This window comes from Dunckerocampus dactyliophorus, chromosome 11, assembly GCF_027744805.1.
Source record: "Dunckerocampus dactyliophorus isolate RoL2022-P2 chromosome 11, RoL_Ddac_1.1, whole genome shotgun sequence".
NCBI lineage: Eukaryota > Metazoa > Chordata > Actinopteri > Syngnathiformes > Syngnathidae > Dunckerocampus > Dunckerocampus dactyliophorus.
In genome coordinates, this window is record NC_072829.1 from 17,401,701 (window position 1) to 17,428,940 (window position 27,240).

The 27,240-nt window shown below is 40.5% G+C and overlaps 1 protein-coding gene across 9 annotated transcripts in view; it reads right to left on the reverse strand.

The window, feature by feature from the left end:
• il1rapl2 (interleukin 1 receptor accessory protein-like 2) overlaps positions 1–27,240 on the reverse strand; it is a 384,745-nt gene that overhangs the window by 34,022 nt on the left and 323,483 nt on the right. For all 9 annotated transcript variants that reach the window (XR_008572829.1, XR_008572827.1, XR_008572828.1 and 6 more), the window contains 2 exons: positions 6,529–6,661; positions 3,434–3,579 (listed from right to left, as the gene is read on the reverse strand). Coding sequence is in view for 4 of the 9 variants with exons in the window: in XM_054791464.1 (XP_054647439.1) it covers positions 3,434–3,579; positions 6,529–6,661 (279 nt within the window). In the remaining 5 variants the exon portion in view is untranslated. The remainder of the gene's footprint in view (positions 1–3,433; positions 3,580–6,528; positions 6,662–27,240) is intronic.

Below are 27,240 nucleotides of genomic sequence, written 5' to 3' on the forward strand. Positions count from 1 at the left end.
AAAATAGATACCTTCGGGCCGAAAATGGCTCGTGGCCGGGGGCTCTCGTATATTTTGGGGGGGTGGACTAGTCTGGACCTTAGCTTGAGGAAATTTTATGTATGTGGATATATTTGATATTTGTCAGTATGATGCAATTCAGTTCTACCCCACTGCAAATTGTATCTACAAAAGCATTTGATACCTGCTCTGCTGTGTTGGGCAAGTTACTTTAAAAAAGCTATAGTTACTATTTACTTTTCCGAAAAAGTAACTACCAAAATGCTAGGGGGCAGTGTGTAACTGAGAGTGAGCAACCACACAGCTCATTGACTAGCTATCTATCCATCCATCCGTCCATCCATCCATTTTCTGTGCCGTTTATCCTAATTAGGGTCGTGGGGGTATGCTGGAGCCTATCCCAGCTGACGACCAATCAGGGTACACCTCGGACTGGTCGCCAGCCAATAGTTTCTTGTTTATCAGTAGTGAACAATGGCGCCTAAAGTGATATCCAGATTGTTGCTATAGATATATGTCATAATAACGTGTCGGTAATGGTGTTGTAACTTTTTAAATAGTAATTAATAATAATAAATTAACCCAATACTGGAAAACAATAACTGCTCTAAACAAAAAAAATACAAGGACGCCATCACCAGCTAGCATATGTTACCAATAGTGGTAGATTGTACAAAGAATGCCTGTATTTTCCCAAAGTTACAAATTAAACTGCATAAAAATGGCCGTAAATGTCTGCTCAGCACAAATAAAATAACTGCACACTCTCGTATCCACATACATGTCCGTAACGTGTGCACATCCTCAAAAACAGTCTCCAAGAAGCGACCGACCGACCATTGTGTGGTTATGATAGGCTCTCCGTTCAATGATAGCCAACTTTAGTAGATAAACTTTGGCAAATTGCTATCATTAGCTCACAACAAACGTAACGTGTGCGTGTGTTACATTGGCGCAGCTTACATACTCCAAGCATGAAGAGGCGGGATATACTGTAATGCTATTTGTATATTTGAACGTTGGCACCCTCTAGGCAAGCGTTTTTTGTGTTTTTTGCAACTTGAGAACTCCCCCATGCTTTTTATTCTAAAAACTGCCTATGCGCTGATCAACCACGCGCACACACACACATTCTTCTTCATCCTTGTTATTGTACGGTTAAGTAATGACGACATATCCTGACGACCCCCAGTGGAGGAGTGAGTCAGTTTGAGCTTGTGTGTGTGTGTGTGTGTGTGTGTGTGTGTGTGTGTGTGTGTGTCTCCAGGAGTCTCCAGGGTGCTAGTTAAGTATAGTAAGATAGATTTGACACTCAAGGCATTCAGCAGGAAAAAAGAGGGAACTCTTTTCAGTTCACCACCTTTCCTCTTACACTCTTTTTTTTTATCTCACCTTCCTTTGTCTCTTTTTGTGCTCTCCTTACATTGTCCACCATCATTCCTTGGTCTGTATCTGACAACTCCTCTTTATTCTTGGTTTTCTTGGTGTCCTCCTTTTTCATTTATGTGCACGCTTATTTTTATTCACATTCCCAAACGCCATTTATTTCCAATGACGCACATCCGTGCAGGCTTTTTATCCATGATACAGGACTTTCCCTTCCCTGATCGGTGTCACTATCCCTTTTGTCTCTGTAGTTTTCACTCCCTCTCCCTGGCCCGGATCTTGCAATGGCTGACTCTCGAGATGTAAGTTACCACAAGGCTGGCTGCAAATGTTTTACACAGGGAACTCTCATGCATTTTTCAGATGAATCTCTAAAGTGGCGACTATGAGATCTTTTTTTTTTCTTGTCTTCCTTGGTCATACCAGGTGCTATTTGCTTTCAGGTGCACTTTCTGCACATTAGCTGTCAATCAAACAGGGTTTTCTAGAGTCCACACTGGCATCCTCTCTAAAAAGAGGGTCCTGTTTTTTTGGCATGTTAGTTGTTGGGCAGTGACTCAAAATTGGGAAATGTAGATGGACGTTTTGTAGATTTTGTGGATAGAAGTCTTTGTGAATCACTTTATCTTTTAGCTCGTTGGCTAGCGCCCTTGACTTTCATCTGTGGATTCTAATTTGATCCACGGGAGTAGAGCTGTGACAATTATTCGATGATGTGTGCGTCGATGATTCATCAATCATTCAATTAATCAACAACTACTTTGGTTTTCGATTGACCATTTTTTATTTTTTTTCTATTTGTTTTCATTTTTTAATTTAAAAATATAAATATCCTCTGACTTCAGCCTTTCAAATTTATTTTATTATTTTTTTGATTTCCTTAGTCATCCCTGAAAGCAGACTTATTATGTTTCTGTTTTAGGCTGTTTTAGGTTTCTGTTTTAAGATATTCAGTCACATCAGCTTTGACTTTGGAAAACGGTGATCGACATTTCAGTCTCTTTTCTGATATTTTGCAGACCAAACCACTGACTGTGTTTGCTTCATATTGATTTGGACCGTCTAGGTCCGAAACTCAATTAACGGAGTAGGAGGGTGAGTGTGACGGCAGCCAGCAAGGATGGCTGTGCAAGTAAACCCCATTCCCCGATGCCTTAAAAAGCTGCGCTGGACAATGAGTTCACAGACCGAGCTTTTGGTTTGTACTCTCGACTCTCATCTGTTCAAACCCCGGGCGTGCCCCGGGGCAGACCAGTGTGGTTACACAAGCTGACTTTGGGTGAGAGGTGGGTTACACCATGGACTGGTGGCACAGTCAATCACAGGGCGCATTTCGACAAACAATCATACACACGCATGGACAATTTAGAGTCTCAAATTGGCCTGCAACACCCGGTAACAGGTCTTGTTGTTGATTCAAACGTCGATCTCCTGACTGTGAGGCAGACGTGGTAACCAGCCCTCAACCACTTCATATTGCATATTGCATACAGATGCATGCACATAAAATTATCATAAAAATAAAATGTCAAGTGTGTTTTTTGTGGCCTTCTTTGCCCTTTTGCCTCTGAGAGGTGTAGGCTTGGGTCCTCGCCTTTGTGAGTTGAGTTGCTCCACTTCGGAATATGTTTGGTGCATTTATTAGGTTATTGCAGCATGTGAGATAGATGGGAACGATGACAAACAGAGGATATAAATATGGTAAGTGATAGCATATAAAAGTGGTCAACAAAAACACCGCTTCCTAGTTTTCCTCTCTTCCCATACCGACCAGTGTGAGCCCTTTAATAGTTCCGCACCCACCCACCAATGACCATGTAAACACGCCCTCCACACCTCTGCAGACAGCAATTGCAACCTGTCTGCTACAGTGGTCATGTAGTTCATTTGTTGTCCAGATTGAATTAACCTGAAAACCAACATGTATTAGAGGTTTGTAAATTGTGAGTTCTCAAATAATAGATTCCGTCCACAGACATTATTGGCGCTAAAGCGGATTTGGGGAAAAAAAAAAACAAAAAAAAAACACTAAATGAGAATTGCCTACCTTTCTTCTGCAGGATTGCACTCCCACGACGCCGCCCTATGTGGTTCTCCACGTAACAGGTGTAATTGGCCAGGTCGGACTCCTCGATAGCATCAAATGTCAAGGATAGCTGTACCTCCTTTTCTCCTAAATGCTCCCTTATGATCCTGCACAATCAAACACAGACGTTTATCTGTCAGACATGCTCTTTTAAACATTGACTTCACTGTCTGAAACTGTCTTTTTAATAGAAAAGAACAGGTGTGAAAATGAAATAAAGAATAAAAAGGGCTGAGAGTATCCAGCATGTGTAAAACGTGGAGACTTGTAGGTCCGTGTTTCACAAATTGCTTGCTTGAGACAGAGGGAACGGAGACAAAGAGGTGTACTGTCGGGACAAAAGAAGAGCAGAGGATGATCTAAGAACAGGGAAAAGGGTAAATGATGCGTAGAGTAATGTGTGGTGTTAAGCGAAGTAGAGTGCATTAAAAAGTAGGACAGAGGGAGTAAGGAGGCATGTAGAAAACACAGAAGCAGGTGCAAAAAGCCTCTGTCCTTATGGTGAGGTCACATACTCCATGAGCCTGCAAGCAGGAGGAGGACAGGAGGCAGACCGAACTGACGCCTGGGGGTTGACCTGTCTCTATGAATCTGATTCAGGGTCAGGTTCAACCATGACCACAGAGGCCAGACTGACTGTGCTGAAACAGCACATTTGGTCCAGGTAAGAGCCAAAAGTCTGGCACCACCACAGGAATATCTTCCTTACTTAAGTGGCTGTGATAATAGAAACAGCAGCCAATTGAAATAGTAACATACCGGGCGCTATGAAAAATGTAAGGATGAGTGCTCGATTGGAATAAAGTGGAATCCGTTTAAGTCGATGCCCCGCGGTTTGGCTGACTCACGTCCACTGAAAATAGCCATTTACTTGGGACTTTCGCCAGAAAGAATAAAGGATTTTTGAGCCCATGTACCTCATACATGCACAAATCTTTCTTTCAGTGGCTAACAATCCCCCCCCAAAAAATTAAAACAATGCTGACTAACAACAATTGTTAGTTAGCAGTTGTGGAATAGGGGAAGTCTACCGCAAAAGGAGTAAGGACCTTTGTTCTTATGCCTAAGCGTTAAAGGTAAGTGGCACGTCCATTTTGATATAACCACAAATCTGCTTTTGTCAAAACATCAGGCCTGCCAACATGCGCACATTTTTCATAAACAGCCCGCATTTTGACCTTTAAAAATGCCATCGCTTCTCAGGTATGCACTTTTTTGCATTGCACCGGTTTCATTTAACACTAGTGCCCTAATGTAACATAACGAAGACTTCAGTCTCTGTGCGTAGTTTGACGTACATCTCCAAGCAAATCCTCGAGCTGCAGCGACGCTGACCTCTAAGACGGTGATTGGTCAGCTTGTAGTACCTTATTTCCTGTGTGTATAGGACTCGTTGAGAGGGAGGACAGCCCATCTCCGCAAATGCCTTCCCCTCCGACTGTTGTCAGGCGTCGATTAGTTCCAGCTGCAATAACACTCCCCTTCTCTCTTTAATTACCATCGTTCGCTTGCAACGGGAAGCTAACAAGATAAGGCTATGTCCAAGTGAAGTTACAATAAAGTTAACAATACTACAGCACATGGCGACATAAGAGGATCAATGTTTCATAGAAATTAAATCTCAAATTGTACGGAGACGAAAGTGATCTGCCATATATGTCGATGTCGGCTTAAACGAGCACTTTAACTTAGTAATAAGAAGAACAAGACCACGACTTGATGCGTTGGTCGACTTACAAACCCTTACATCACAAATCCTACTTGCATTAAACAGAGGGCTTTCACAACAAATGGATTCTTCAGCGGATATACACCTCAGACAGGTATAGAGGCATATGAATTTGACATTTGGCCTTGTAATACCAAGTAAATGTATGAACGAAGCAGTAGCCCATGCACACGAGTGAACCTCGAGAATGCTGAGTTGCAAAATGTCCGAGTAGCTGGACAGCGCTGGATGGAATAACTATGCTGTGTCTGCACCTGTGTCCTCGACAATGTGCGGACTTTATTTTCCATAATTTGTTTCAACAAACCCATTGTGTGATGTATGATGAGTTCAGAGTGTGAGGTGAGGGAGTTCAACATTGAGCAGTTTGCAAATGTGACAATTTGAAGGTGAACAAATCTGTGTAATTAACATGGAGCCAATACAAATAGAGACATGCATGCACTGCCCACTGGCCAGCGGTGCAGCAGCAAGGTGGATGGACCCAAACATCACAGATGAAATCTCTCCATACAAATGAGGTGTGTTGAATTTGGAACAGTAGAAGGACAGGATCGCATGTAGCCAGAGGACTAGTTGGAGAACTCATCAGGCGAAGGTTAATTAAATACCACGGGGCATGATTAATTTCAAATTTAAATACTCCCACTTCTATCTTCCTCAATACTGCTATTCTGAGACAACCCAGCAAGTGGCCCCTTCTCACCGGCAGTAACATTGACAAAGTAAAAACATTTAGTACTGTATTTTTCGGACTACAAGTCACAATTTTTTCATAGTTAGCGACTTATTGTCAGGTATGTATCATTTAACATGTTTTTAAATGTGAATCCATGCCAACTGACATGACCCAAGGAGTGAACATTACCGTCGACAGCTGCAAGTGGGCACACTACGCTTGAATGGATGATCAAAGATGAAGAATTCAATGGTTTCATTGATGTGGAAAGGGGTTGGGAACTCGGTGAACTTGCTTACTTGGCATGTCCTGTTGTGTAGCTCAATAACAGTTAGTATGTTAGCAGGTTAACATACCAGACACCTATTCAGCCTGTTGCCTTGATAAATGCGACTTATAGTCCAGTGCCACTTATAGTCTGGAAAATACGGTATCTGAAGTATCTTCCAGAGGCTAAATGTACAGTACATGTCCTAACGATCACTGCTGGAATCTGTTGATGACACCTGTTTGGTTTGAAAAGAACGCACCGATTAAGGACACACGGTTTCAATGTGATAAAATGTTGATACAACAAACTCGTCGTCTGTTTGGGGTTTGCATGTTGTCATCTGCTAACAAAAGGTCTTCTTTTCCCAATGGAATTACCTGACTTCACTTTCTTTAATGTGTCCTGCAAGTTCTTCAACAAACTTCTCTCCTTTCATCCAGTAGATGATAGGTCTCCTGTTTTCTCCACTGTAGCCAAAAAATGCCTTGCAGTCCAAACTGAGAGGCATACCTGCAACACACAAAACAAGTCTGTCATTACACAGTGGAGCGTCGTTTAGCGTTAAGTCCTGGTGAGCATTTTGTTAGATTCAAGTCCAAAATTTACTGGAAACTTTTCAAACTTTGTTCTTAATGCTTTTTTACCACAACACGCCGTTGTTAGCATCCTCTTAGCTTGCTAATACATGGAAATAGAAAGCGGCAGTCATTTCTGTCACCCGTTTATGACATCATCAGAGGCTGAATTGTAGTTCTTTGCCAACTAACACAGTTGCACCACAAGTCTGTGCTTTTCTTTGAGGTTCGCTGAAAGTCTTGCAAAAATGAACTGCAAGAATCTAAAAAAAAAAAGATGACGCTTTTCAGATGAATCGTTCTTTTTTCTTCTTCCCCCAGACAAGGATGTGTCATCACTAAAAACCGTCAAACAAAAATGTGAAAACATCACTGATTAGTGTAGCCAGAAGAAAGCTATTACAAATAGATCAAAAAACATGTCAATCCTTGGATATGTGCAGACAGAAACAGAGAGAACGTCTGGATATGTTGCCATTCCTAATAACAGTCAAAAAAACAACATGCAGCGGTTACATGTACTCCCCACAAAAAAGAGAATACATTTAAAATGCAGTGTTAATAAAATGTTTCCAAAAATTATTTCCTTTTCTACTTGTGTTGTATTATATGTATTATATGTTGTAATATTTTTTTATTTATTTTGTAATGTGTTTTATTTGTGCTAATTTATTCTTATTCTATTGCATACATTTTAATATATGTTTTATTTATTTATTTACTTTTTATACTAACTATATTATATTTCTGTTCTAGTATCTTTTTAAATGTATGGCAGTATATAGATTTGGGGAGAAAACAATAATTAAACTAAGAAAAAACGTTTTTTATGTGTGTTTTCAGGTTGCAGTGTGGAAAAATAACGTTCTATTCTATTTGTGTTGTATTTAATAGTTTGTCTGCTCATTTATACGTATCCTACTATATTTTGTACCTGGCTGCGGGACCCAGCATCACCCCTGATGATAAGTGGTGACCCAAATTGCGGACATTTTTCAACTCAAACCTCTCAAGTATCTTCTACTTAAAGGGACTGTTTGCAACACAGAGTGAGCTCTCTCTTTATTGTGCACTCTTGTCCAGCAGGTATCTGCAGCTGTGTGTCAGACAAACACGTTAAGTTAAGTTAAGTACCCACTCGATGTTCTTCCCCTCCTACTCAAGCTTGACAAAGTCACCCGTAAACATGGCACGCACCTCGTGGTGCCATAGCAAGCGAATGTCACAGACAGGACGTAAGGTGCATTCAAGGCCATTGGGTCGTTACGTTTTAATTTGATTTTTCCCAGGGAAAGATACACAACCCACTTTTTCATGAAACACAATTTGTCATTGTATACACAAACTAGGTGTGTGAAGTTGGCCCTGTCCTCAAGGGAACACTCCTCAGATTATCATTTTTTTTGCCGGGTTGAAAAAAATGTGCGTCCGCATTGTGGCGGATTACTCAGTAGTTGCATCCAGACGGGAGCAGATGTGAGAACAGAGTGAAAACGATGTAATACGCAAGACACACCTACGTGTGGCGCTGTGAACAGACGAAGACAGAACCGCATGACACACCAAACCATAGAAGAAGACAACGCATGCGCATAGGTCCGTTGTTTTCCGCTTTCCAAGGCTCATGAAGACTTACGAGAAGTGGAATTACTCCTGCGAGTCATTATGGAGTAAGACAACAAAATATCAGGAGAATGTTGACTGGGGTGAGTCATGCCAGTCGAAATATCGGTTGGTTTGTCGTCAAAGCTCACTTCTGGTCACTTGACGGCGACGGGGTGGTGGTGGGTCGGTGACGTCATTGTTTCCGTGTCGGCCGTTTACATGAAAACGACAAGCGTTTTCAGATTTTTGACGTTTTCGGGCACCCAGAACGCTGTTTCCGTGTGGATGAGAGTCTGAAATGATAAAAATACTTCGCCGTTTTGACCTGACAACGTTTCCGTGTGGATGGTTTTGGGGAGCCCGCCCAGGGCGTCACACAAGCCAGGAGTCTAAAGCCACGTTATCTTTGTATAACATGAAGTAAAAAGCTCTGACCGAGTCATGCATGTGTGAGCAAAGGTTCTCAGTCAAAACGGATTAACACTAATTAAGGATGTGTTTCCAGCATGTTACGGTGATTAAAATCATCTCTAATTCAGAAGAAGTTCTAAAAACTACAACCGCAGTATTGAGTGTGCATATCATACAGTCGAGATGAGTCATTGTTTCTTTTTGTGGCTGAAGCGAAAGGGCGTTTAGATGAGCGTGAATGAAAGGTTGCCGCTCTATTGCTGTCGTTAATGTTAGTGTGGCATTGTAAATCAGGCTGGTGCATCATCATTTCACACTGCTGCTGATTGCACATCCTCCTTGTTTCGGTGACTTCCATGGGGAGCCACTGGAGAACAAAGAAATATTTTGTAAAAATCCATCCTAAAGATGATTCGTATTCCTCTCTGAAAAAGATTTGTATTCTTCTCCACACTGACTTCTTTTGGGTAATGTTTTCACAATGTGAAATGAACAAACAACAGCTAAATAGCAGCGAGGACCGTTGATCATTACAACCAACAGCGAGCGGACAAGCAGCATACTAATGTGCCAGCACTACTTCTGAGCCCATCTACTTGTGCGTACTTGTGACACGGAAAGTTGAAAAACAGGTAAAAGTCGGAAACAAATCGTGCAAAAACAGTCATATTCTCACTGTGACCAAGATAAATAATCACGTGGCTTATTGCTGTTCCTCAGGTAAGATGATGTTCAAAGTAGGAATGTTGGTTCCTTACGGTTAGAAGATTTGTGTATCCTTCCTTTCTCGGTAAAAACGTCAAGCACATCTGGGACCGATACTGTTCAACTACAAATAAGCAGTAGAGGACCAGCCTGAGAGAGACTTCCACTGATGATATCATTTTCCAGTACTTGGTAAGGGTGGGCAAAGATTAATACTTTGGTGCTGATCTGATACCAAGTAAATACAAGGTCAGTATTGCCGATACCCATAACGATATTTTTTTTACTGGAAATTTTTTCAAGATCATTGAGTAATTTTGTGATTTAGACGTGAATTTGTTGATCATGATTCAGAATGTAACAATATCAACACCCTCTGACTTTCACAGCACTGTATCATTGTTTTTCAAAATATATTAATTAATAAAATCATTGGTTTTGTGATCGTCTATGCCCTATTGTTAGTAAAAAAAAAAAACACATTTAAGTAAATGTTACAATTTTTGCCTAAATTAAGCATTTCCAAGCATAAAAAAAATACTAAAATACAAATATAAGGCATTTAAAATACATACTGTACTCACGCATTTAAAAACAAAGGCATCTCACGTAGCATCGTCACCATTGGACAGGTTGTGTGTAAGAACTGTGTGTGTGTGTGTGTAATTATAATCTTAAATTACATATGCATTATTACTATGTAAACGCGTAGTAAGCGTTTCAAATTGCACAAACTGTAGGCTAGGGGTATGCGTGTCAGTGTTGCCAGGTCTCACGAGAATCTCTGAAAACAAGTCCAACACAACTTGGAACTTGGGAATTTGCAAGCGACTTTACAAAAAAAAGCCCCAAGTTGCATATAATAAGTGGACCTGGCAACACTGATGTGTGTGTGTGTGTGTGTGTGTGTGTGTGTGTGTGTGTGTGTGTGTGTGAGTCTATATTTTGTCTTATTTTCTCTTATTATGTCTACTATATTGGGTGTAAACATGACTATAGCCCTCCTGTGTCCAATAACTTTATTAGCAATGTATAAATAGAACTATGTCAACAATATGAAAAAACAAACAAAAACATAGATGAGAACTGAAAAATATCAACTTCATGACACTAGTATCGATCGAATAGTGACACTACCCTCGGTATCGATACTATCAATATTTGGATCAATCCGCCCACACCTCATACCTATACACAAAAGTTGTATAGTCATATACAGCATTATTTGTGCTATTTAAATAGTTTAAGTTTGAATGAATATTACAAAATTAAAAGAAAATTGATGTTTGATTGGTTGCGTTTTAGTTTTACTTTTTTTATATTGGGGTCAAAATAATCGATGACTTCGTACAAAACATGTAGTAGTTCTGAGTAATCCTGTATGTACAATACGTTGGTTGGATGAGGGTTAACGATCTTGAGGTAAAACACCATATTTGCCTGGTGCTGGCTTTAACGTGAAAATGTAATTATCTGTTGGAATGCAGCATCATTTGTTTTTATTAGTTTTAGTCTATTTTGTGTGTAATGCAAAAGTGAGCTGTTGCTTTGACAGATACTGACAGACAATTGCATCTGGTGCAGCACACCATTCACACAGGCACCCAGTGTTAGGTTAATTGACTCTTAATTGCACCTATACATGTTTTTGCCCGGGACCTCCTTGCTGTGAGGCATCAATTCACAATGTCACCCCATTTCTTTTTATTCCATGTAATTTATGATCCACCCTGGTGAGGAAAAGCGGCATAGAAAATGGATGGATGGATAAATTGTGATCCTGGACTTGCCACTTAACTACGACCTACTTATCACCAAGATGAACATTAAATAAACGTTATTGAATTTTCTCTTTTTCCCCTTAGAAAGCTAGCGGTATCAAGGGAGCTTTGAAAACAGTGTGTGGGTATGGATATGTCCTAATTAGCCAAGTCAATCAATAAAACTAAAGTATGCTTACTTTTCTTCAGAGTAGTTGGGCAAGAAATATTAATTTAGCATTTTGGCTCACAGGAGGCATACGCAAGACATGATGATAGCAGATAAGGCAGTGAATAATGATGCCCAGGCTAGCATGTTCACAGGGGTGGATTGGCCATCCGGAGTTCCCAGCGGGCTGACCAAAAATGGGCCTATGGGTGGCCATTTATTTATTTATTACCACGCTTTACTTTTACGCTATATTAAATGGAAATTAAGCCCTTTTCGGTCTGCCGACAAGCTTATCGATTGTGTGATTGGCCATCCCCGATGTCTCTCCATGAGCGCTTGGACTTGCTCATCTGTGTTTAGCTAGTTGGCCAGGAGTTCGTGCTCATCTGCTTCTGTAAGTTGTTAACATGTTGGCCGCTTGTTCTGCTTGGGTCATGTCAAGTAAACTGATTTGAAGATGAAAGGTTTTATTTACATTAATATTTGAATCTGTGAGCGTACATGTGTTTGGTGGGGTAGACTGAGGTGGCACTGTAAATGGGTCAGAACGCTTGTTTAACTGTCTATGAACTTGACATAATACATATCAAACACGTGGTGTGTTACAACTACATCTAGTTATCTAAAGTATTGGAAAACACTTTACTGATTCATAATGATTTGCTTTTATGAATCACTTAAGTGCCACACTGCACATCTTCAAGGTTAAAAGTGTTGTGAGAGTGAACATCTTCTGTTTTCCACTTTGTAATCATTCCGACCTATAATAACATCCGGCAATCATGTCACCTGCAGAGTTCAAGTGTTTCAAGTGTCAACAACTGCTTTTTTTAGTGCCCAAAGTTCAATTTGCACCATGAAGGACATTGAAGTAAGCACTTAAATAATTTATATGCTTTACATATTTTTCCAGTCAGTGTGTATGGTATTGTCCTTTCAACAGTTTCACATGATACAGTTACAATGATATATCATATAACCAGTCACACGCTGGCCTACTGGTTAGCATATTGGCCACACAGTCAGGAGTGACAGAGCGCCGCGGCCATCTTCTTTACGTGTGTGTTCCACAGCGGAAGAAGATACAAGTGTCTTCATCACATACACAACAATGGAGAGGCGACAGTGCACAGAGATACGACGGAAGACAAATATACAGTAACGTCGAGCTATTTGTGAGGACTGATTTTTTCGAGGAGGCATTTTTATGATGCAAATGTATTACTCTTTTGAACGCATATTGTTTTGAGAAGCCAAACTTTTAAACTCTTAAGTGGCCCCAGCAACTAAGCGTAACTACGTTCCTCGTCACGGAAATCCGACCAGTAGTGGACTCACAGGACCAAGTGGTAAGTCACTGTTGATGCACTACACTGCTGATGGGGATGTCATACAACTTCATGTCCAAAACATATCCTTTTAAGGGCTTGTGTTTTTGTATGTACATTGAGCGGGTGAGTTGGCACAGTGTATGCGTGCGGATTGTAGTGGGCCAGTCTGGACCAAAAAGTCCAGGGACAAATTTTTGTCACAGTCCACACCTGTATGTTCTTGACATGCTGCGGGAAGTGGAAGCGTACCAGTTCTGCTAGCTGTGTAGATTGTCAGTCATCCAGGCCTTGGCAATCTTCAAAAGTTGAACTGAGGCAACTGGAGTCTTGTTTGTCGAAAATGTTTCACCTTTAATCCAAAAGGCTTCCTCGGTTCGTTTGTTTGAGTTTGAAGTGTGGGGTCTTCCTATTTATGTCTTTAGTGGGTGTCAGAATAGGGTGGCTGTTGCTAGGTGAACAACCATCCTGCATAACAATAGGTCGTTCACTTGGCTGGTGGCAAAACATCTTGTTAGTGGCCAATCTTCCCAAAGAATGAGACCATCATTGGGGGGGTGATGTTAGCACGCCACATCCTCATCTACTGTCAAACAATGCCTGTGAGTATTTTCATTCATCCAGGTCATTAATTCTCAGGGCATGAAATGGATCACAATCAGATCGTCTTAGAAGATTATTAGCTTCTCATCCAAGCAGGCTTCATCAGTTCATGCTCAATGACTAGGTGGGACAAACACTAGTTTGACTAGGTAGGACCGCCTTTGTCTGGAAGAGGCGAGATCCTTCATCAGTTCATGCTCAATGACTACTGTCGGTGTTTGTCCCACCTCGTCATTGAGCATGAACTGATGAAGCACCTCGCCTCTGATGCGAGCAGGCTTCATCAGTTCATGCTCAATGACGAGGTGGGACAAACAATTGGTAGGACAACCAGGCTTTCCAGACAAAAGCTGTCCTACCTAGTCAAACTAGTGTTTGTCCCACCTAGTCATTGAGCATGAACTGATGAATCCTGCTCTCAGGAGAGGCGAAACGCCTTCAAAGACAATCTGAAAGTCCGGTTGCACTCGACAAACAACAAACACTAGTCTGACTAGAAAGGGCAGTCCTAGTCTGGAAAGCCCTAGGGCTGTCCTACCTAGTGCTTGTTTTACCTAGTCATTGAGCATGAACTGATGAAGCCTGCTTGCATCAAAGGCAAAATGTCTTTGTAGACAACCTGAACTGAACAGCCCAGTTGCGATTGAGTCAATGCCCTGAAAAATCGTCAAACAATGACATCTCTCCCCTAAAGATTGTCTCATTCCGGGGGAAGAGTGGCCACTAATGCGCTGCTCTGTCACCAGGCAGGCCAACAACCTATTGTTATGCAGGATGCCCGTTCACCAGCCATGCCGGGCAACAATAACCACAATAACACCAGAGACATAAATAGGTAGACTCCATCCATCCATTTTCAGTGCTGATTGTCCTTACTAGGGTTGCGGGGGTATGCTTGCTTTGGGCGAGAGGCAGGGTACACCCTGGACTGGTCACCAGCCAATCGCAGGGCACATACAGACAAACCATGCACACTATAAGTGAACTCCACACTTCAAAATTGACTGTAAAACTGAAGAAGCCTTTTGGATTCAAATGAAACATCTTCAAGATCCAGTTCCGGTTGCCTCGATTCAACCATTGTGGATTATTAAAAACCTATTTATCTGCTTTGTGTTGTAAAGCATACTCTTCTATACTATGCACACTGCACCATTCTCCAGTGACTATAAAGTTTATTCTCACAGCTGTTAGCTGTTCATCAAAATCTAAATGGCTGTTTAATGAGACTGGCAGTTAGCATGGTTCCCTGCATTCCTGCTGTTTCTGTGAAGTAAATTACAGTAGGAATGAAGACACCATAGGAGCGATACAGTATGCGACAGTTGCACATCAAAGTAGTATTTCTTTTTAAAAGTTTACAAACTTGCAGTACTTTGCAATAAACCAACCGTTTCCACCATTTTTTTTTTTTTTTTTTTTTTTTTTTTTTTTGTCCACCATTTTTAAGCTACTGACCCAAAATTTTGCAGTGGTTCTCAGTTAATTCCAAATACATGAATAGTAATATCAGAGGACAGGCTGTTAGGAGTCTATCAAAAATAATAGAACAATAAACAAGTAAAAGAGATTCAAGCAATACGGTACAATGGAATGTGGAGTACTCAATACTACGTCTCTGTCAGCCGAAGCAGTAAATGAAGTCATATTAGATTGTAACATTGATTTATGTTATCTTTCTGGCATCCAGCTGGAGTCATAAGGATGCTTACTTTAATTAATTCACCTCCACAAGTTATATTAGTAAAGAAAAAGTCCCTTGACAGAAGCTACATTTCAGCCAATTTAAATTCAACTCAATTATATGAAATAAAGTAGATATCTTTATCATTATTAACAACTTTTATATGGGATCTCAAAGTTGTACTCAAGTTAAGTCCTTACCCCTTAAGCAGTTTCAACTACATCTTGTGTGTTGGTGGCAAGGGCCAAACACACAAACCATTATATTTTCCTCCAAGTATATAAAGCTGATACATGGTTTATTGTTTCGGAATAAAAAGAAAGTGCATGTAATCCAAATCTATAAGATATAATATTAAATTTATCCTACATTGCTCTAAACCAGGGGTGAGCAATTCATTTATTATTTTCATTATTATTATTATTGTGTCGGGCCGGACCAACAGTCTGAACTAAATCAAACAACAAACAACATCAAACAACCATTTCTAAATTTCACAAGATTTTCAAAGCCAAGTAGTTTGTATTTAGACAAGATCTTACAATCATGGTAAGTTCTGGGCTTTTTGTCTAGTACTTTCAGGGCTCTCTTATATAGTGACTCCATCTTTTAGCTACCTGTAGATGCTCACCGCTGTCTTTTAATTAGTAACTCATAATAAATAATAACTATTAATTAACAATAGCTATTAGTTGAGCACTGAAATGTGGCACCGATATGTACTTACTTTTTCGGTTTGGGTTTTGATATTCGTCCTTAATCCTTACACAACCACGAGCACGTCCACCTCACATAAGGGCTGTGATTGTTTGGCTTTTTAGTACATTATTTCCTGTGTGTATACGACTCGTTCAGTCCGTGTACAGCCCACCTTCGTCAAAGCTTTCTCCTCCGATTTCAGATCAACATTTGCAATAAAAGTAACTGCTGGAACACATAACTTTCTCCTCTCTTTAATCGCCATTGGCCACCACCGACGAATGATGCTAAAAAGCGGGATAGTCAATGGGTGTTGTGGTTCTGCTAGAGGTAAATACGTAAAAAGTACACATCCAAAATAAAAACACTGCAGTTTTAATCCACGTATTTTATTTTCCAATTTAGATTTTGAACCCTATGCTGGCCGGTCAGGGAGAGGCGAAGGCCAGATGTGGCCTGAGGGCTGTACTTTGCCCAGGTCTGTGAAAAAATACCATACAGACAAAAATCTACTAAAGGGCACATACTGTACAACAATGGACCGTCTGCCAGTTTAGACACGCACATGCCTTTTTTTCCATGAAGGGAAACCATTTGATTGTTTAGGCTCATAACATACTGTACCATATCGGTGAGATTCTTCACAATGCAGAATGATGCAGAAATGCATTTAGAATATGTCCATCTGCTCGTGTGTACAGTTATGGTTTTAAACATGTATGTGTGTACAGTATGTGTGTGTGGGGGGGGCAGGTATTGCATGGGTGGAAGTTGTCTTGGTAACAGCTGAGTTTTGGATCTTGGGCTCTAAGAGAGCACAGCTGCACATGGCAACACAGATGGTGATACACACACACGCGCATGCAGGCACACATACACATATCAGTGATGGGCAGCTCAGCTGTAACCTGCCAGGCTGTTGACTTTCTCATTTCATCCAGTTACAGCCTGCCTCCAACAAATGATTTTGTGTTAAATCCTTTCTTATTTTCTTATTCTCCAAAACCTCATTGCTAAATCCTTTCTTATGCTGTGTACATGCCAGTGACACCCTTCCAAAATCCCATCCCGTGTGCCAAATGCAGCTTTGAGGGTTGTCAGGGGTAATCCTTGTAAAAAGTTTTTAGAGAATGTTTCCTGCGTTTTTTTTTTTTTGTTTTTTTTTGTTATGCAGTGACTCTGCTACCTTTGTACAGAATCTCTCCCCGTATCACTTTATTCTTACTTTCTCACTTGAACTTTTTACCTAGTTGCAAAGTGCAACCCTTCGAGTGGTGATAGCATCTTTTTGCTCTGTGACAAGGCAAAGTGACTGCACCCTCCCGGTACCCCTTTCAGGACGATCACCCATATATAATATTTAATTCATTATTTCACCATTCAGTTCATTATTTCACAGACGTGTCTTTCATGAATCTATTTTAACTGTCAAACCGCTTTGTCAAAGTCAGTCGGCGGGGGTAACACAAATCTAGTTGATTGGTTGTTTTGGTCTGAACGTCTTTTAAAAACATAATAGCTTTGGGGAATATGTTCCAACTCTCTCGGGAGTTGGTGGGAGACCTTTCGGACTATGTTGAACCGGGACCTGCTGACCGAGAGCATTTAGCAGTTAAAGCAGAGGAATTTATTGAAGTTGTTGTCACTTTCCGAACTATGGTAAAGTTAGAAGGAGATTGGCACATTCTGAATTATCGGATCAATAACTCAAAAACAAAATGCCATTAAAACACAAAACATTGCCTCTTTCTTCTATCAAATACCTAAAAACCGAGTCGGGAAAATGTGGAGTTTTTTAGCGTGTCTATTGTGTAATGAACAGCATTACTGTTTTGCAGTAACAGGAAATGTAGTTAATTAATATTTCAGATGTTACCACACGATTACCATGATGGACAGTGAAATGTGGTGCATTGTTATTGTAGTGTCCCTGCAGTCACATAGTGTCTGACCCTCTTTTTGTGCTTGCCAAATAGTTATTATAATAATGATTTACCTTCAAAGGTAAAACCTCGGGCAGTTATAATTTACTAACTACTGTATGTACACAACAGATGTGTCCCATTCCAAACAAAATGTTTTGTATACCTCCAGAAAGCTGAATCTATCATCCTTGATCATCCATGGAAAAGTCAGGCTTGTGTTGGTCTGTGCGCCTTTGCGTCATTTGGGAACGTGGCGAGAACTGCTGGCTTGCCGGGGACTGCAACCAAACGGCTGTTCATGCTTTGATTGATGACAAGCTTTTTTCATCAATAGGAAACATTTTGTTTCATTGCGTGTTTACTTTCACTTTAAAAGCGACTGCCTTTCTGTGCCAAAACCTGGTTTTACTTCACAGATTACCAATTAAAGGCCCGCAGGCACTTTGAAGTCATGCCACCTATTTTGCTGGGCCGCCATTTTCAAATCAGGTATAATGATAATATTTTGTAATCGTGCCACACATATGTTTTGTAATTATTTGGTATATTGCATCGCATAACAAGCTGTAACACTGTTTTGGAAGAATTTTACAGCTCTCTCCTCACATTAGAGTTTACGTTGTGTTCATGGTTCTAACTCATGAAATCAATCAATTAAATTTGCAACAATATACCAGTGAGTATGGCCGTAATCAAGCAACATTTTAGATGACCTTATGCATACATCAACATATCCACAGGGTGTTTGCTTGCTGTGGAAAGGCTGCTGAAATCCACAATAATATGTGGCAGTACAGTATTGCGAGAGTGACATGATATGATTTAATAAATATGATAATCACTTCTGCAAATACCGAATCCTAATTTCCTTTCTAACAGGAAATGAAGCTGCCACAAAGAAGGCAAGTGATACTTGACTATTCCAAATCAAGTCAATACAGCATTGTCTTTTCCTTCTTTTCCCTCCCCACATGTTTACTGCCGTTTACTGTCTCATATCCGTATTATCAGTTCTCATAGACATTCAGCCTTTTGGGGTCTTCGAAGTACACACATTCATAACCTGAGGTGATTCCCAACAGCTCTCCCAAGAAAGCAACGAACGACAATCAAATCTTCTTTACCCATATTTGGCAATTTCCCGACAGCTCTAATTAAAAAAGTTTCTTACGCTTATGTACCTATTCTGGACATGGGATTGGCTAGGGGACTGGCCTCGTTAAGAAGACTTTTAAATTAACAGATGAAATTAGAAGAGAGATTAGTGACGATATGCCTGACAAGGTTAATTAAATGACCGGTAATAAGGGCTTTGTCAAATCTGACAGTTTCGGAGCAATGCAGAGAGCTATCTATTGGTCTCTTGTAAGTAGGGATTCTCCGATCAGGGTTTATATTGACAATTTTGATTTTTGATGAGTGCTATTGTCCAGGGCTGCCGTATAAGGGGGAACAGTTAGGACAATTCCAAGGTCCCATGAATGGCAGGGGGCCCAAAAAATAGGTAATTATTACAAAATAAAAAGGCGAGGAAAACGTGATTTCTGACGTACTATTTGAAAAGAAACTTACAGAGGATGAGACACCTTCTTTAAGGAGACTTTGGATGTGAGAGTACATTGTCTGATGGCGCTCTAGCAGGACTTCCAGTATCACGCAGCAGGGCTCCGAGTGAGAGAGCAGTCGGCAAACCCTGTGTCTTCCACGGCTGAGAGAGGCTGGTCATCTAATCTGATGAATTCCATGATTTTTCCGGTTATTTACTTTAGACTTCTGACTGTCGAACACACATGGGCGAGTGTTCAGCATTTAGGCTGCGTTAGCTGCCCTTAGACTGATGATCACACCGTTTGTTCTTACAAATGCCGTATTAAATTAAAGCTTTTTAATGTGCTACCCCGGCGAGATATTTTTTGTGGCATGTTTTGCAGGATGCAAAATTTATATCACTCTCACAAACGGCAGGTGAGTTCCACACAGCAGACATGTTTGTATTGGGTTTGGCACGCCTGTGCAGTGTGAAGGAAAGTGGACGGGGGATGATGGCTGTACATGGCGGCCTGAGCCGGAGGTGATTGGCTTTTGTGATCGGTATTGAAAGGCACATGAAAGGCACATGCTTTTTCACAGGTACTGATCGGTGGCCGTTTGATCGGAGCATCTCGAGTTGTAACCAAACGTTTTATTTCCATATTGATGAACAAGTTTCAAGGTAAAGATAAGACAATAAACAGAGATATGTGTAAAAGGTTTCAAAATGAATGACTTTGCTCTTCGCGGGTAGCAGGTGGTGCTTCAGTGGATACAAAGCCAACTCAAGTGCAATAGATTGTGTCATTAAGGCACGAAATAAATGTTTATTTAAAAAAATATTCCGGTTTGCTTGTAAAGAGCTTTTTGAACACAACTCAACATACAACTACAGCCTGCTGTAGAATTATCCTCTTAGAATTATCCTTTTTTCCGAAACAACTGTTGTTGTACATTAACGACATTGTTTTTGCACCACAAACCATTCCCGTCAGGACGTGCTTCTTCCTTAAGGGATACATACTTCGGATCCTGCACCATCCCATCAGACTACAGTAAAGCTGTCCTATCTAGTTGTTGAGCATGAACTGACGAAGCCTACTCGGATGAGACAAGTTGAACAGTCCAGTTTGGATCGATTCCATGCCCTGAGAATACAATGACCTGGATGAATGACGATATTTGTTTGTGACCTGACCTAATATTTTTCAACACAATTTGGATGAGGGTGTCAACTTTTTCCACTGAGGGCTGCATACTGCAAAATGAAAGGATGCATAGGCAATTTTTATATTTTTAATTTTAAAAAATGGCTTAAAAAGACATTGTAATATGTAATGAAATATTTATGTTAGCTTTGTATCCTTGGTGGTGTAATGGTAGATGCTTCTGCCTTCCATGTCAAAGGGCCTGGTGAAATTCCTGTCTAGGGTTGCGTCAGGAAGGGCACCTGGAGTAAAAACTAAGTCAAAACCATTCAAGCAATTGACTGACTGACAAGGGGAAAAAATGACTGCTATCAAAATGTGTACTTTTTCTTGTTACAATATGCCTTTTTGCTCTTTTGCCCGAATTTTTGCTGTTTGTTGTTGTTGTTTAATCTAATTTTTAGAATGTGCCGCAGGCCAACAAAAAATGTGCCGCGGGCCGCAAATTTTGATTTTGATTAAGTGAGTCCAAACCAATATATGGTAAATATGTGAAGAAATTACACACATATATATATATACACACACACACACACACACACACACACACAATGGTATGTTTATATATATATATTTATATGTTTTTAGTTTTACGTTTTGTGTAATTTTACTTACTATGTGCCCACAGGCATACCTGTCAACCCGACCATTTTCACAGGGAAACTATATTAGTTTCACATATTTTTTCCTTTATTTTAACTTTTATTAAAAAAAAAACAAAAACGTTTCGTTCTGCTGGAGCAACACAGCTTCTGTTCTGCTTGGCAACACTTGGCTACATCAGCATAACACAGCTGCATTTGTGTCTACATCACCTACATCACCCATGTCACCTCGATCTTTCGCAATCGCGTCACTACTAAAGGCAGATCCACCGCCAGACAAGCTCTGTGTTAGCTGCCTGTCTCCTTCATTGACGCTGCCGGTTGGAGGAAAAGAGAACTGTTGCCCCCTACTGGGACAGAATTACATTGCCTACAAGCCAGAAATTCACACACAAGATGAATAAGACTTCGATTCTCCCTTGGGCATTTCTGTGTGGAGTTTGCATGTTCTCCCCGTGCGTGCGTGGGTTTTCTCCGGGTACTCCGGCTTCCTCCCACATTCCAAAAACATGCATGTTAGGTTAATTGGCGACTCTAAATTGTCCATAGGTATGAATGTGAGTGTGAATGGTTGTTTGTCTGTATGTGCCCTGCCATTGGCTGGCGACCAGTCCAGGGTGTACCCCGCCTGTCGCCCGAAGTCAGCTGGGATAGGCTCCAGCATGCCTCCGCAACCCTAAAGAGGAGAAGCGGCATAGAAAATGGATGGATGGATGTGACTTTGATCTGTAGCTCCCGCGAAAAAAAGCAAAATACGTCAATAGACATCTTTGGCAGTGAAAGAGTTAAAAATAAAAAAAATAAAAATTATGTTTGTGTTATTTGTATTGTTGCTTGATTGATTATATTTGGATAAGTATGCTTTTCTCTTTGTCTTTTTTTTGAGTGGAAGAAGGGAAGAAAAAGGGAAGGGAAAAAAAGGCAATGTTGAAGGATGGGATGATGATTTGTAATTCACAATGGATTCATTGTAATAAAATAATAAAAAATATAAAACAACTCTGGAATATTTTCCTTATTTTATAATATGAATGTTGACAGGAATAGCCACAGGAAATAAAAAAAAGAAGCCGCTGGCCATTAATGGCCTCGGGCCGCGCTTTGGACACCGCTGGCTTATGCAATTCAAACTTTGAAAGGAGGTTGGAAATGCAAGAATTTTTTTTTTTTTTTTATCTCACAAGTCTCTCTCCTCAAAGGGCAAACTTTCCAAACTTGTTGGAGATGAACTATTGTGTTGAGTTTCACTACAAGTGGCCCATCCAGTTGCTTTATTCGTACAAGACTCAGTCATCATTGATCACAAGTATTATTTTTTAAGTAACACATAATCTTTGTCCTCTTCGAGGCATATTCTCTTTTGTTGTATTCTGCACTGCACAAGATGACCCGTGTTCTTAAACTTCCTGCACTTCATAAAAGTCAATTCTCTCCCCCAGAACATCTCACATCTCATACTGTGACCCTGCAGACGAACTTGTGCAACTAAGTTTTATCCTCTGGAAAATCAGCATAGATTAAAAAAAGAGCTGAAGTCAAGAACACCAAAAGTGTCCTTCTTGAAATGAAAATGTAATAACGATACATTTATTTTGTCATATCTCACCAGGGGAAACGTGGGAGGAGACTGCAGCTTTGAGGTCCTTTGAGACTTTTGAGGAAAGAACACAGGTAACCTTTTTGTTCAAATCACATTCAATTCATGTGTTACTGTATCGGTACATAAAAGCTCGACATACTGTAGGTATCTCTCCGGGCACCGTTTATGCTTTTCATCTTGTGGACTCCGGATTGAAAGACTAAAGCAGACTGAAGCAGACAAAGAGTACACTTAGAAAAGGGCATCTGGATCAACAATACTATCTGCCCCAACGCCAGACAGGCAAAAAAATAGCCCAGTCTTACACAAAGCTCAGAAAACATTGTGAATGTTTTTTTTTTAATTGCCCGTGTGCGTTATAAGGCGCCTGCACGCGTGTCTAACACTGTATAAAATGAAAGCAACGCCTGTAAGTCAACGGATTCATGTTCTGTTGTTAAATAAGATTTAAAAACATGAGATCATATCACACATTTCATAAGCTCGGTTTTACCCATAGTCATATAAACGCTGAAGCCGGAGTTTTGGAAAATATCCACTGTGGCCGGAGCTTTCTAAAAGCTACATTTTTAAGGTTAAAAAACAAAACTTTTAAAATATCTATATTCATGTGGACAAGGCCTTAAATATGGACCCTGAAAAGGGGGTCTTGCCAGCACATGTAAAAGGAAGTACATTCACGGCCAAAACTTTGGAGAATGACACAAATATTAATTTTAACAATGTCTGCTGCCTCAGTTCTTATGAAGGCAATTTACATATACTTCAGAATGTGATGAAGAGTGATTGGCAAGAAAATGAACTTAATCCCACCCAAAAAAAAAACATTTCCACTGCATTTCAGCCCTGCCACAAAAGGACCAGCTGACATCATGTTCTCTGTGATTAACATAACATAGGTGAGAGTGTTGACAAGGACAAAGGCTGGAGATCACTCTGTCAACCCGACTGAGTGAGAATAACAGACTGAAACCTTTAAAAAGGAGGGTGGTGCTTGGTATCTTTGTTCTTCTTCTGTATGGTTTCCTGCGAGGAAACACGTGCAGTCATCGTTGCTTTGCTCAAAAAAGGCTTCACAGGCAAGGATATAGCTGCTGGCAAGATTGCATCTCAATCAACCATTTATCGCATCGTCAAGAACTTCAAAGAGATTGTTTCAATTGTTGGGAAGAAGCCATGAGGGCGCCAAAGAAAGTCCAGCAAGCGTCAGGAGTCTTCGAAAGTTGATTTAGCTGCAGGATTAGGACACTACCCGTGCAGCGCTTGCTCAGGAATGGTAGCAGGCAGGTGTGAAGGTGTGAGTGTGTCTGCACACACAGTGTGGCGAAGACTTTTGGAAAATGGCCTGCTCTCAAGAGCGCAGCGGCGACTCATCCAAGAGGTATTCAGTATCATTTGGAGAGCCACCATTGTGTCATCTGTGACCATACATTTGTAGTATGTTTAGATAAATGATTTCATAGATAGTTTCACATATACGGGAATATTTTCAATTCATTTTCTACACAAAGACTTACAACTTTAAGTAGTGGATTACTTTTGCTTACGACAATATGAGATCATTACAGGAAGCAGTCCTGACTGATGATAAAGATGTTATATGCAAAGGATTCCAATCACAGGGATGCTTTTGTAAAAACCGGGCAAAAGTTTGGATGTAAAAGAAAAAAAGGAAAAGAAGGGAGCATGCAGGGTGTACAATTTTATGATATAATATCTTTTGACATGCAGACTAGCAACATATGTCAACCCTGCGCAGTTGCTCGAGGTGTTGTCGGTGCTGCATGGCAGATATCCAACCTTGCACAGCCTCACTCACGTTCTGTTCATTCCTCCTCTTACTCTAGACACACAAACAAACGCACACACACACCCACACACACACACACACGTGCAGCCGCGTGCACATCCTGGTTAGATAGATTTTTAAAGGGGATTTCAGCTTAACAACAATCCAATTCTGGCTCCACGGGATTGTTATCACGCTGAGAGAGGAACAATTTGTAAGAGAGAGAGAAACAGCAGGACAAATAATTAGACACTGATAGAGATACGAACGTCACAGTGTACCAGAGAGCAAACACTTTTTATTTAAAGACCGTCGCTGTGGTTTCACTTCTGGGAGAAATATTCACTCTGAAGAAAACACTGATAAGAAGATGTTCCCTGCCTTTCAGAGTACCTGGCTTCGTGAATTGGCGTAATTGAAATGCTGATGAAATCATTACGAATCAACCAAATGCTTTTAAACTTTTTGTTGAAGTAGATCCCCACTTTTCGTGGGGTTCACGTTACACTACGAACCACCAGTGACTGTATTTCATATGCCCATCAAACCACTCCTACTAGCTTGACATTCTCATGTCATTTCGAATCAACTTTTGCAAAAAAGGTTATAAATGTTATAATTATTAGATGACATTCAGCTGTAAAACCCTTCCCATCGCTCTTGAATTGCCACTGTTCACTCGCAACACAATCCAGGATAAAGCCCTAACTGTGCCTCACAACACAAGCGCATTCAGTTTAAAATGTATGTATAAGGTACTCACCACTTATGAATGATTGATGATTCACACGGCTCGCCTGTTGTAATTCCAGTAACGACGTATGATCATGCTGTGTATACGTAAACTAGTGTTCGGCTCGCTGCAAGTTTGGAGGCCGGATTGACTGTCGAGGCTTGTACTTAGTGCGAGATCGCATCGCTTGACGAAAAAACACTATCACTGAAGCATAATGGGCTTTTTTAGCAGCGGTACAGTACATGTAGGGCTGCAACAATTAATCGATGATTCATCAATTATCCAAATAATTAATTAATCTTTTTTAATATTTGATTGTTTTTATTTAAAAATTTTAATATCCATCCATCCATCTTCTATGCCACTTATCCTCATTAGGGTAGCGGGCGTATGCTGGAGCCTATCCCAGCTGACCTATAGGCGAGAGGCGGGGCACACCCTGGACTGGTCGCCAGTCCATCGCAGGGCAAATGTAAATATCCTCTGATTTCAAACTGAAGTGTGAATAGGGATGAGCCGGATATCCGTTATAATGCATTTTTGCCAGATACGAGCATGAAACGAGTACATTTCATTATTATCCGTAATTGTGATGAAAGAAAGTCCTCATTATGTATTCACTCTTCACGCTCTGTGATTGGCCAGTCGCACACAGCGACCGTCCCTCCTGAGACAGACGGTGCAGGCTGGAGCCACGGAGGAGTTGATCGGTGCCTCATTCACGTACACGATGCAGTTGGCAAGTTGAAAACGGCTAGTGTGGCGTTGCCCGCTGCCTCTACTTTAAGTTTTCCTCAGCTCGCTTCTAGTTCGGTTTGTATCTAAACTAACTTGGGAAACTTCTTTTGCAAAGTACGAGACGCATTTGACAAGACAACGCTGTGCAGGCTCGTGTTGCGTCACTTATGCAACTCAATTGGGGTAGCATGACCGCCTTTTTCCTTGAAATGTATTCTTGTCTTATCCCATGAAGTCACCATAAAACAGGCGTGCTACCTACAATATAAGAATGTAGTTAATTTCAGTTGGCAGTACACAGACACTGGTAACAGTAAGATGCATTGACTGGCCACAACATTAGGTACACCTGCACAGCTGGTGGTGCATTTCACAAGACAGCTGTATACCGCTCGTGCGCCAGTCACTGCCGTTTTTTTTTTTTTTTCGTCTGCTTGTTTATAATTTGGCTGGTGATATAAAGTCAGTTGGAAAACTTTGCTTGTACGACTGAACGTTGCTTTTGAGAAAACTACAGTGAACAAGGCTGACAGATTATTTCCCTCTTTGCCATCACTGGATGTTTGCATCAATCACCAATTTCACACAGATCATTAAAAAAATAATTAATAAGAAAGTCTTACAGGTCACTTACACACATATACAGTACGCATATAACTGAATAATAAACAATAAATATAGCAACTTCTGATCAATCCATGTCAATTTCAGACTTAAAATAATATACCAAGTTAAGTCCCTCCCATTTCTGGTTAAATCACGCCCACGTCCAGTTTATGCCCCGCCCACTCCGAGTACAGCTACGGATAGGGACACGGATAGTTCACATGGGTGAACAGATACAGACACAGACTTCCTTAGCCATCCATGAAAGCAGACAAAACAGGATATTCACACACATCAGGTTTGACTTTGGGAAACAGTGATCAACATTTTTTCTGATATGTTGTGGACCAAACTAACTGTTGGTTCTTACTGACTTTGTCTGACTAGGGCCTAACGGAGTACTTTATTGATCAAAACAGAATAAGCTTCAGACCAATTAACTAAGAAAATAATTGTTAGTTGCAGCCCTCGGTACATGTATGCTGTGCATTTGTATTATCACATATTTACTGTATATATTATTATGAATTTATGGTGAATAACACGTGTTTTCGACAGAAAAAACGGCCCATTTATGGAGAAAAATAAATACATTCAAAATCTGACCAAAACTCAGCATATTTGCAGGACCATGAATACTGACTGGTGGGGATCAATTATTTGTTTTTACCTTTTTTTGTACTTTACTATTAGACAAATAATCCATTAATTCAAACTTTAAAATGCATTGATTCTTCTGTCCAATACAGAAAAAAGTAGGATCGGGGTAGGAAAGTTGGAGGGATTCCAAAATAACTCTGGCCTCTTGTC